The 12,086-nt window shown below is 46.2% G+C and overlaps 1 protein-coding gene across 1 annotated transcript in view; it reads left to right on the forward strand.

Annotated features, from left to right (window-relative positions):
- The first annotated feature begins 2,102 nt into the window (after positions 1–2,102).
- The window catches only part of CMTM4 (CKLF like MARVEL transmembrane domain containing 4), a 65,705-nt gene continuing 55,721 nt past the window's right edge, over positions 2,103–12,086 (forward strand). Inside the window, exon 1 of the mRNA XM_036115184.2 lies at positions 2,103–2,399. Coding sequence (XP_035971077.1) covers positions 2,214–2,399 — 186 coding nt within the window. The 5' untranslated portion in view covers positions 2,103–2,213. The remainder of the gene's footprint in view (positions 2,400–12,086) is intronic.

Here is a 12,086-nt window from a genome sequence, read left to right on the forward strand (position 1 = left end):
CCTCTCTGTAACCTTGAGAATCTTCTCTTTGCCAGTCCCATGGGCCTGGGTGCAAGTCCCTGTTCATTCACTGTCCTGGGCACTGTCCAAAACTCATGTTTGGCTCTGGAAAATGTTATTGAATTATTATTTTATGGTTTCTTCCCTCCATTTTCTTGGTTTTAACTTTATGGAAGTCTTACTATTCTATTATTCTTTTGGACTATTCTTCTAATTTTCTTTTCTCTCATTTCCCATTTCTTCGTCTTTTGGCTCTACTTCCCATAAGATTTCCTTTTCTCTAATTCTTTTATTGAATTAAAAAAATTTTTTTTTGCTTTCATATTATTTGGCATCCAAGGAGATACACACACAGAGACACAGACACGCACAAATACATAATTTTCAGTATGGTGCCCCTGCCCTCCACTGTGCCTAATGACCCACTCCTACATGGGCTTGGTGCTGCCTGTTCCAGAGCCCTCTGTCCTGTGATACAACCTAGGTTGTAGTTCAGCTTTTCCCTGTGCCAGTGTAGGGTTTAGCTTTCTTGGATCTGCTAAGTCAGTTACCACTTGCCCATTTGCTATCTGTTTCCAACACTTTGTTGCCCTTGTCTCCCGTTCTTTGTCCCAGTGGTTTTATGCCCCCCACCCCAAATCCCCATCACTGTCATTTTACAGGGGTTTTGGGAGACATCAGAAGCCAAAGCCTGCATTCAACCTGTCTTTTTTACCTGGCAGTCTATCTCCAGATCCTAGTATATTTCTTAGCACACAGTAAGTGCCCAATATGGTTGGATAGAGTATTAGAGATCATTGTCTTTCCCATCTTTGGTAACCTAAAGGTGAAAGCCCTTTAAATGGCAATCTTTTTAGTTATGGTGTTTACTGCATCTCAGCTTGGAGTTCACCAGCCTATCTATCTACATTATATATTAGGCAATATTGTGTGGTGAAAAGTTGGAACCCAGGTTCTGCTCACCACGAAATTGTGTCGCTGGGGACAAGCTACTACCACTCTTGAGTCTTAATCTGCCCTTCTGTAAAATGGGAACGATAATACCTTCTTCAAGCGTCTTGCTCAGTGCCTAGAGCATGGGAAGCTCTCAATATTTCTGGTGTGTAAGAGTTCAGTACCAAAGCAACAATTCTTAGAAAGTCAGTGTTTTACTTGAGCTTAAAATTAGCCTTCACACTTGAATTGCAAATTGGTACCTAATTAATGCCCGTCAGAGCAAAAATCTGTGTTTAACCTGACTTGACGATTAGACAGAGATTGCAAAATCTTTTCAGCTGAGAGGGAACTAACGTTGCTTACCGAGGGTCTACAATGTGTTAGCGCCCCTCCACGGTCAGGCCGGTGGATCTAGAACTTTACATTGGGAGTTACAAATATTTATCGTGTCTGTTCTGCAGACCTCGTGCTGAGCGACCCCCTCACTCATTCTTTCACTCCCGCCGCGCTCAGTCCCTGGCTTCAGTTCTGCTATGTTGCAAGGCGCCCAGGGTGGGAACCCAGACCCTTAGCCTCCTCTGATCCGACCCACCCTGGACCAAGCGCCGTTCGCAGCAGGGGGTCGTACAGCACATCTTGGTCTTCACCGGGAACTCTCCCAGGCTACCTGCAGAGGACCCCACTTTCTCCAGAGGAAAAACTAAGGCAGCACCCTGGGAAAGCAACCCTGTGTACTCTAGGTCCACTTTGACGCTCCCTCGGCCCTCATTCCTCTCTGCACTCACGACCCCCGCCCTGGTACGCGGGGATCGCAGGACTTGGGAGCGGGCCCCTCCGGCCCCTGCGCACAGGCAGGTGAGGGCGGGGTCCGGGGAGACGGCGCCCCGCCCTCCCGCCCCGCCCCCCGAGGCCCCGCCCCCCGAGGCCCCTAGGCGCGGGCCGCCGCCTCCGTCTCGCCCCAGCCGCGGAGCGCCGCCGAGAGGCCGGCGGGTGGGCACTCGCTCCGCCCCCTCCCGGCCCGCCGCGCCGGCTCCCGCCTCCTTCCCTCTCCGCCTGCTCCCGCCTCCCTCCCTTTCCGCTGCCGAGGCGGCGGGAGCCGAGCCCGAGCGGACCGAGCCGCGGCTGCAGCCGGGCGGCGGGCGCAGAGGAGGCGGCGGCGGCGGGGCGGGCCGCGGGCGGTCAGGCAGGCGGCGGCGGCGATGCGGCGGCCCCGCTGAGCCCGCCAGCTCCGGGCGCCGGGGGCCGGCCGCGCGAGGCGGCCCGGGTCGGGCGGCAGCATGCGGAGCGGCGAGGAGCTGGACGGCTTCGAGGGCGAGGCCTCGAGCACCTCCATGATCTCGGGCGCCAGCAGCCCGTACCAGCCCACCACCGAGCCGGTGAGCCAGCGCCGCGGGCTGGCCGGCCTGCGCTGCGACCCCGACTACCTGCGCGGCGCGCTCGGCTGCCTCAAGGTCGCCCAAGTGGTAGGTGCCGGGCGGGGCCCCAGGTGCGGGCGGGCGGCCTAGCCGGGCGCCTTCCCTCCCCGCTACCGCTTCGGGGGCGCAGGCCCTGCGGGCCGCCGCGGCGCACTCGCCTCCCGGGGCCAGACCCCAGCTGCTCGCGCCCCCTCTCCCTCGCGGGGTCCTGGGCCGCCCTCCCACCTTCCCTGGGGACCCTGCCCTCTCCAGCCCTGCAGCCTCAGCTGTGCGCCTCCTACCTGAACACCTGCCCCCCGGGCCTACCTGTTCACTCCCGCCTTCGCCGTCGCCAGCCTTTTTCATTATTGGGCTTGGTGGTCAGCGAAGCCCGGCGCGGAGGTCATGCTGTCCCCTGGGTGACTACTGGTCACAGCAATTTGTGGCAGGTTTTCGGGGCCCTCACAACCTCCACCTCCGCTGAAGGCCCTTCTCTGTCTGCTTCCACCACTGGGGACTGTGGCTTGATTTCCTCCTCCGCATGTGGCAGAGTGCAGGGCATAGGGTAGATACTCAATAAATGTGTTGAATGGAGGCATGTAGCCTAGATGCAGCGGGGGTGCCCAGATCTGCCCCCCAAAGTCTCCAGTTTATACCTCAGAGGTTTGATTCCCGCTAATTAACCTAGAAGACCCAACCAGCATCCCTGAATCCTCTGCCCCAGCTCGGTGGCTGGCATTGCCCAATTGGTACCCAGAGTTAAATCACTGGAGGAGGGCAGCCAGTGTTGGAGGCAACAGAAACAGAGAACTTTCTGTCAGACTTGTCGATAGTAGAGCTCATCTCAGAATTCTTCTTTTCAGCTTCCAGGGTATTCAGGGCAGGGGCCTGCCACCTCTGCCCCTCTTTTATGGTTTTGTAACAGGCCTCTCTGGGCAGTTGCTTAGCTCTCTTGTGGACAGGGCATGCTCCAGTTCAGGGAAAAAACGTGTCCCCATATTCCCTGTCACAGGTAGGCCTTCCTCTGAGGCCTGGCAGCAAAACTTTATAGCCTTCTCGGCCAGAGAAGCCATTTGCTTAGAGCTGCAATGTGTGTACATTGTTTCTTCCAGGCACTGGGCTTATGCTTAGTTGAGTACATAGATAAACATCCCTTGGGAATAATATAAAATGTGGACACCCTTTAAATGAAGGTCTCAGTGTTTGTAAATTGCAGAATCATAGACTATTTTCTCTCTCTCCGGCTTGTTCTGCTGATGGCCAGGGGATATTTTTGAAGGGCTCTAAAAAAGGCAAATGGAATAGGTTACCCCTATCTAGAATTTTAAACTGACCTTATCCGGTAAGCTGGAATGTTCTCAGGGATATGTTGGTTCTGTAGTTAGGCATTGCTGTTAGCAAAGAGAATGGAGGAGGTGGGGGAGGGAGGAGGGTGGTGTATAACTGCCTTTTAAAAGAGGCAGCTAGCCAATGTTTGAGTACAGCACAGATAATCAGAAATGAGTAAAAAAGAACAGGGCGTGAACTTGGACCCAGGTGGAAAATAGGGCCTTGCTAAGTACCTTGCTTTGTTTATTCTGTGGACTTTTGAAAGTAAAGAGCACTAGCCACTCAAAGGATCTGGTAAAAGAATGAAAATCAGTAGTTTGTATAAAGTGCTGGTTGCCATCTCATCGCTGGGACTTTGTCACCTAAGGCCAGGAATGGAAGCCGCTGGTATTTGTCATTGCCTTTTGGTAAGATGCTGTTTTGTTGTAGAAATTTGCTTTTCATCTGGAAAAACTTGCGGGCCCAGCCCCTAAAATCTCGCGTAACTCTGCCATTTGTCTCATGTTTGAATTTAAACGGTAAGAGGATGTGTGGGTGAGTGAAAGCAAGGGACCTGCTTGAAGGGTACGGCAACTTGAAACAGTGTTCCATGTACTTGGCTTCTCAGCCTTGATATCAAGTCAGGGTTTTTTTGGGGCGGAACCCTCACAAAGCTCTGAGAGATTGGACTCTAGATTTAAACAAGAAGTCCTTGTGAAGATATTTTTAAGATGTTTACAAAGTTCAGAATCCCATCAGGAAATATGGATAAGTTATAATTCTTACCTTAGAGCTTGTATTACAGTTAACATATTGTTTTTGAGAAATATCTGACTTTTTCATTTTAGTTTTTTCATGGACATTTTTTGTGGTTTGTGGCCTCTTGCAACCTGTAGCGATCCTTGCTACTCCAAGTGTGGTCCATAGAACAGCACCATTACCAGCATCTGAGAGCTTGTTGGAAATGCAGACTTGGAGAGCCAACCCTAGACCTTCTGAATCATAATCTGCACTTTAACAGGATTCCCCCGGTGATTCACATGCACATTCAAGTTTCAGACTTATTATTATTATTTTTTTAAGATTTTATTTATTTATTTGAGAGAAAGAGTGAGCAAGAGAGAGAGAGACAGCATGAGCAGGGGGAGAGGGAGAAGCAGGCTCCCTGCTGAGCAGGAACCAGATGTGGGGCTGGAACCCAGGACCTGAGGATCATGACCTGAGCAAAGGCAGATGCTTAACTGACTGAGCCACCCCCTGAACTTACCTTTCTATATCATTTTATTTATTGATTTATTTAAAAGATTTTATTTATGCATTTGAGAGAGAGAGAGAGTGCACAAACAGAGGGAGAGGCAGGGAAAGGGGGAGGCAGGCTCGACTCAGACACTGAACCGAATGAGCCACCCAGGCGCCCTTCTATATAATTTTTTTTTTTAGGCAACGTATTAAAGCCTCACACAGGTGCTAGCAATCAGTTCTCTATCAGAACCATTATATTCAACCTCAAGGCTGAGGTTTTACTGTAAAACGAGCCTTTGCCTCCTAAAAGGATTAAGAGAATGAGGTGATGTATAAATTAGCACCTAGCATTTTAGGTGCTTAGTGTGTAATAAAAGATATCATTGCTGCTAATTAATATTTCCTGTCTTTAAAGAAACTTGGTGAAATTGCCATCCCCAAATTACAATTATATATTTGAATTAAAAATAGTTTACTTCCTAGTGATTTATTTGTTTTTTTTAAAGATTTATTTATTTATTTTAGAGAGTGAAAAAGAGAGTGCGGGGAAGAGGGAGAGAGAGAGGCAGACTCCCCGCTGAGCACAGAACCCTAAGCAATCTCAGGACCTTGAGATCATGACCTGAGCTGAAATCAACAGTCCTTCGCATAGCCAACTGAGCCACCCAGGTGCCCCAACTTCCTAGTGATTTAAAAGTTAAATTGTTTGGGCTCCTGGGTAGCTCAGTCCGTTAAGCTTTTGCCTTTGGCTCAGGTCATGATCCCAGGGTCCTGGGATCGAGTCCTGCGATGGGCTTCCTGCTCGTGCTCTCTCTCTCCCTCAAATAAATAAATAAAATCTTAAAAAAAAAAGTTAAATTGATATTTTAAATGAAATGTTTTTGATATTAAAACTAATCTGAAATATGAAAATTGATCAGTATTTTCATAGATTAAATTTTTTTTTTAAGATTTTATTTATTTATTTGACAGAGAGAGACACAGCGAGAGAGGGAACACAAGCAGGGGGAGCGGGAGAGGGAGAAGCAGGCTTCCCGCGGAGCAGGGAGCCTGATGCGGGTTTGATCCCAGGACCCCGGGATCATGACTTGAGCTGAAGGCAGACGCTTAGACTGAGCCACTCAGGCGCCCCCATAGATTAAAATTTTTTAAAAGGTTTTATTTACTTATTTACTTCAGAGAGAGAGCATGTAAGCATGAGCTGGGAGAGGGGCAGAGGGAGAGGGAGAAGCAGACTCCCCGCTGAGCAGGGAGCCCGACGTGGGGCTTGATCCAAGCACCCTGGGATCATGACCTGAGCCGAAGGCAGATGCTTAACCGAGCCATGCAGGCACCCCTATAAATTTTTAAAAATGAAACTTATACCTATCTCTTAGCTGGGAAGAATTTCTCATGGTTATATAAAACAATAAAAATGAACTTTTTTTTTGTGGAAAAAGACTTAGTTTCAACTATTGATTTTAATACTTTTTTTTTTTTTTTTAAGATTTTATTTATTTATTTGACAGAGAGAGACACAGCAAGAGAGGGAACATAAGCAGGGGGAGTGGGAGAGGGAGAAGCAGGCTTCCCTCTGAGCAGGGAGCCCGATGCAGGGCTCAATCCCAGGACCCTGGGATCATGACTTGAGCCGAAGGCAGATGAGCTGCTTAGCAGCTGAGCCACCCAGGCGCCCCAATACTTCCTTCCTTCTTGTGAATGTGGATTCTGTGAGTTCTTATTGGTTTTTAGCTTCCAGACATCAGTTAATGAAATAGTTAATGTAGGCCTTTTGCTTTTTCTCATCAGCTTGGTTGAAAGCATAGTTTTGCTCGTGGGTTGGGGTTGGGTGGTTGGGGAAGGCGTTCTGTCATTTATACCATGATTTAGGACAGGGTTAGAAGAGGACAGGCCCCAGTAGGCATTATTTAGTGAGAGCTTACTCTACTGTTGTTACCCCTAGCTTATGGATGAGGAAATTGAGGCACACAGGTTGTGTCTCATTCAAGGTCACATGGCTGGTGGGTGGTAGTGCTGGGATTTGAACCCTGTGGCAGTCTGGTTTCAGAGTGTGCTCTTTACTGCCTCCTGAACACGTCATTTTGAGTTGCACAGAGCAGGCGACCTTGAGTCCAAGGACATTTCTGTGGTTTTGGCCAGCCTGGTGATGGCTTGGGTGACTTTTGCATGCTTAAGAGACTTACAAGGGTTTCGATTTCTCAGTGGCCATTGTGCAGGTATGCAGTTCCTGTGTGGGGTCCTGCCCCTCACCCAACAGGTCTGTCCACCTCCTCAGTGAGGGGATGGGCCTTCTCAAAAGTGCCAAGAGAGTCAGCATTTCACTTCTATTTTTTTTAGTAAAGATTTTGTTTATTTGAGAGAGAGGGAGCATGAGCATGGGGTGGGGGGGGGGCAGAGGGACAAGCAGACTCCCCGCTGAGCAGGGATCCCGATGCGGGGCCCAATCCCAGGACCCTGGGATCATGACCTGAGCCGAAGGCAGCCGCTTAACCGACCGAGCCACTCAGACGCCCCTAGTATTTCAGTTCTAAAAAGACCTCTCAGGAAGCTCTTTTGCCTCAGATCCTTTTCTTAAGCTTCTCCCATGCCTGATTGACTTTCTGACATTGCATTGTCGTTATTTTAGAACTCTTTATAACCAAGTTGATATGAGGTGTTTAAATTCAGATTTTAGTTCCGCTGATCTTGAAATCTCTTAAACCTATCCTTGTCTTGGCTTCTTCAATAGTGTAATATGGTTAGTACTGACCAAGCATTTTAGGAATTGTAAGAACTAAGAAGTCAATGTCTGAGGGGTGCCTGGGTGGCTCAGTCATTAAGTGTTTGTCTTCAGCTCAGGTCATGATCCCAGGGTCCTGGGATCGAGCCCCGCATCAGGCTCCCTGCTCTGCGGGAAGCCTGCTTCTCCCTCTTCTACTCCCCCTGCTTGTGTTCCCTCTCTCGCTGTGTCTCTCTCTGTCAAATAAATAAATAAAAATCTTTAAAAAAAAAAAAAAGTCAATGTCTGATAGGTGCTTTCTTAGGTAATTCAAAGGCAAATATGAGTATTTACATTTCAGGGTTGAGTAATAACATTATCTTTTATTTGATGGAAACCTTGTCTGCTCTTTATCTCAAGCCAGTTGGGCAAAACCCCTCACCATTCCTGCTCTGTGCGGGGATGTGACAGTGCCTGTGGGTGAAGTAGTGGGTTTCACTGCAACGGGTTCTCAGATCTACCTTAAAGTGGCTCCTTGTAAAACAGTCTCATTTTCACTTAGGAAATTATTGTTATCTTTGGAAGTTGTTTTCATGGCCAAAGACTTAAAATCAAATTAATTCTAACAGAAAAGCAAAGTTAAAACCACTCTTAACTTTCTTGGTGTTCAAAATAATAAAATTATCATCCCAGACCTCAGGAGAGTGTAAGTACACATCCATTTTATAAAGCCAGACAAAGAGTTCAAGAAAAGAATACTATAAACCAATCGTTCTCATGAACACAGACTCAAAAATCCTCCACAAAATACTAGGAAATCAAATCCAGGGATATTATGTAGAAAGAATAGTACACCACCACCAATTGTGATTTATTCCAGGTATAAAAGACTGGTTCAGTTTTCCAAAATCAATAGATGTAATCCACCATATGACCAGCTTAAGTAACAACACATTATGTCAATGGCTGCAGAAGAAACATTTCACAGAATTCAACATTCATTCATTCAGGATAAATGCTGCCAGCAAACTAGGAAGAGAAGGGAACTTCCTCAATCCAAAAAAGACAATCTATCAAAAATCTACAGGGGCGCCTGGGTGGCTCAGTCGTTAAGAGTCTGCCCTCCACTCGGGTCATGATCCCAGGGTCCTGGGATCGAGCCCGCATCGGGCTCCCTGCTCCAAGGGAAGCCTGCTTCTCCCTCTCCCACTCCCCCTGCTGTGTTCCCTCTCTCGCTGTGCCTCTCTCTGTCAAATAAATAAATAAAATAAAATAAAATAAATCTACAGCTAACATACTTAGTGGTGAAAATGAAAGTTTTCCCCCTGTGATGGGGAACAAAACAATGATCTCTACTCTCGCCGCTGATATCCAGCATTGTACTGGAAGTGCTGGCCAGTGCAGGAAAAATAAATGGAAGGCAGACAGACTGAAAAGAAAGAAAACTGTCCCTCTTTGCAGATGGCATGATTGTCTGTGTAGACAATCCCATGGGAATCTCTAGATAAAGCTCCTAGAACTAATAAGTGAGTTAGCACAGTTATAAAATACAAGGTCAAGACATAAAAATCAGTATTTCTATATCCTAACAATAAAAGCAATAAATCATTAGAAACAGGAAAAAACAAACAAAAAAACCCTGACAGTTACAATAGCTCTGAAAAGAATGGAATACTTAGGTATAAATCTAATGAGATATGTACAGGATCTGTACACTGAAAATTACAAAACACTGAAGAAAGAAATTAAAGACAACCTAAATAAGTGGACAGATATACTATGTTCATGGTTTAGAAGCCTCAGTATAGGGTTTTTTAAAAAAAGATTTTATTTATTTGACAGAGAGAGAGTGAGCACAAGTAGGGGGAGCAGCAGAGGGAGAGGGAGAAGCAGGCTCCTCGCCGAGTGGCCAGGACCCTGGGATCATGACCTGAGCCGAAGGCAGATGCTTAAGGCTTAACGACTGAGCCACCCACGTGCCCCACAGAAGACTCAGTATAGGTTTAATATTCTCCACAAATTGATCAGTAGGTTTAACACAATCCCAAAATCCCTGCAAGATTTTTTTAGAGAGAGACAAACTGATTCTAAATGTTTGGGTTTTTTTTAAAGGATTTTATTTTTTTAAGTAATCTCTACACCCAGTGTGGGACTCAAACCCATAGCCTCAAAATCAGGAGTAGCATACTCTACCGACCGAGCCAGCCAGGTGCCCCGATTCTAAAATTTGTATGGAAAGTCAAATTAGCCAGGCAAACAGATGGTGAAGTTGGTGGGAGAGTATTTAGGGGTAGGGAGAACAACTTAACATCAAGTCACCTTTGTTAGGGGGTGGGGTGGGGTGGTGTGTGTGTGTGTGTGTGTTGGGGAGTGGGAAGATGGGGATGGGTTCTGAGAGTATGAGACGTTTGGCCAATTTCTTGTTCATTTCATGCCACAAGCAGGTCTCTTGACTTATAAATTAGGGTTGATGATAGTACTACATGCACTGATGAGCCTAGCATACAAAATCCTGAGCAAAGTGCCTCACATACAACGTGTTATAGACCTGTTGGCACTATAGAATATCTCTAAAATGACACAAGTTGGGAAACCGGTGGCTGAGGGCCAGAGTGGAAGGGAGACTTAGTTTTACTGTATGACTTTTTATACTTTTTGAATTGTATGCCACATGCAAATATCTTCTATTAAAAAATTATTAAAACGTTAGCCGTTAAAAGTTCTATCTTAACATACGTTAGCCTGAAAGCTAATGTACTGACCATAACCTTTAACTTACTTTTACCTACTTTGTAATTTGGAGGCCCTTGGGGAGCACGATTTAGACAATACAGAACTCCTGAAGAAACTAAAAGCTTAAACATTTTTTCAATAACTTTTCCTGTTTAAAAAACAACAACAAGCATTCTGCACGATAGTGGGCACTTGATTTATTTATTTGCTAAAGGCAAAATTTCTTTCATTTGAGAGGAATTTACCCTCATTCTATTAGTTAAAACATTATATGGGGTTATAACGTGCTATAGCATGGTGGCTATCGTTAATAATCCTGTGTTGCATATTTGAAAGTTGTAAGGGAGTAGATCTTAAAAGTTTTCATCATAAGAAAAAAAATTTATAGCTATGGATGATAACACATATTAACTAGAGTTATTGTGGTGATCATTTCCCAATATAAACAAATATCGAATCATTATGTCGTACACCTGAAACTAATGAATTGTTAAATGTCAATTATATTTCCATTTTTAAAAATTGTAACATATAGGAAACGAGGAAAAAAGAAATCTCAGTATGACAGATGAAATGAAAAGATGTTTGGAGTTTTTCTCTTCCAGAGGCTCAATAAGATCATGGTTTCCAATTTTTTGCTATTAAGAAGAATACTCAGTAAATATCCTGCACTCTTATTTTGATTTGTTACTATTTTTTGTTACATTTTAAGGAATGCTTTTACTAGATCAAAGGGCAGTATCATTAAATTTCTGAGCATTAAAAAAATTATGGACTTGGTCAGCATTTCTCTGCAATATATATGCCTGAAGGTCCCAGTTTATTCCAGTTCTCCAGTGTGCTTACCAGTGGGGAACGGTGAGCTCAGTAAGACCTGGTTCCTCCAGAGCCACAGGGCAAAATCAATTCTTCCTTGATGGCCCTGGGGGAGGGCCTTTTTTCATAATTGGAGCACGGGAAGAGCCTTTCCCAGGTCATGGCCCTTCAGAGGACGCTTAGAGGAGTTAAGACGGGAGTGTACGTGCACTGCCCAATCCGTGATACTTGTCCCTCCTGGTAAAACGGATGCCTTGCTTGGGTGCCTGGAGAGGCATATTTCCAGCCTAGAGGGAGTTCTGGAGATACCTGAGCTACAGCACATAGGTGGTCCGCCCCATAAAGGGCTGAGGTCTGTGGGGCCGCCGAGGCTGATTGTTTCGTACGGTGGTCCTGCTAGTTCCATGAGCTCCTGAAATAACCTGGGAATGCCAGCATTCTGGCCCTTCCCCCGCAGTGCTGTCACTGCCTCGTCTCCTCATTGCTGGAAGTAGCTTCAAATCCTTTTGTAGGCTGACATCCGATTTCTCTGGAAAATCCAGTTGTTTATTAGAGAATAGCGCTGTAGTCAAAGGCCCGTGACTGTGATCACAGATTCTGAATTTTCCCAGATGGTCCCAATGTGCTGTGCTGTCTCATCAGACGATATATAAGTGCATCTGAAGTTAAAAAAAAATAAATTATGAAATATTCCAAGCGTTGCAATTATAGTGATTCATATAACAAGTACTCATGTACTGACAATGTGTCCTGATATTGTTGTTTGGAAAATAAGATTATCCCGGGGTCGGGGGCCAGGCGGTACGTGTGCGCGAGAAGTAAAAAGCAGGGCGAGATGAGCTGGGATTTGGATTCATTAGCGAGGTGGGACTTCAGAGAGCCCAGGAGGAAGAAGGATAGACCGGGAGAGGTAGGGAATGAGAGAACAAGGCACCCCCGGACAAGGGGATGGCCTCAGC

This window comes from Halichoerus grypus, chromosome 15, assembly GCF_964656455.1.
Source record: "Halichoerus grypus chromosome 15, mHalGry1.hap1.1, whole genome shotgun sequence".
Taxonomy (NCBI): Eukaryota; Metazoa; Chordata; class Mammalia; order Carnivora; family Phocidae; genus Halichoerus; species Halichoerus grypus.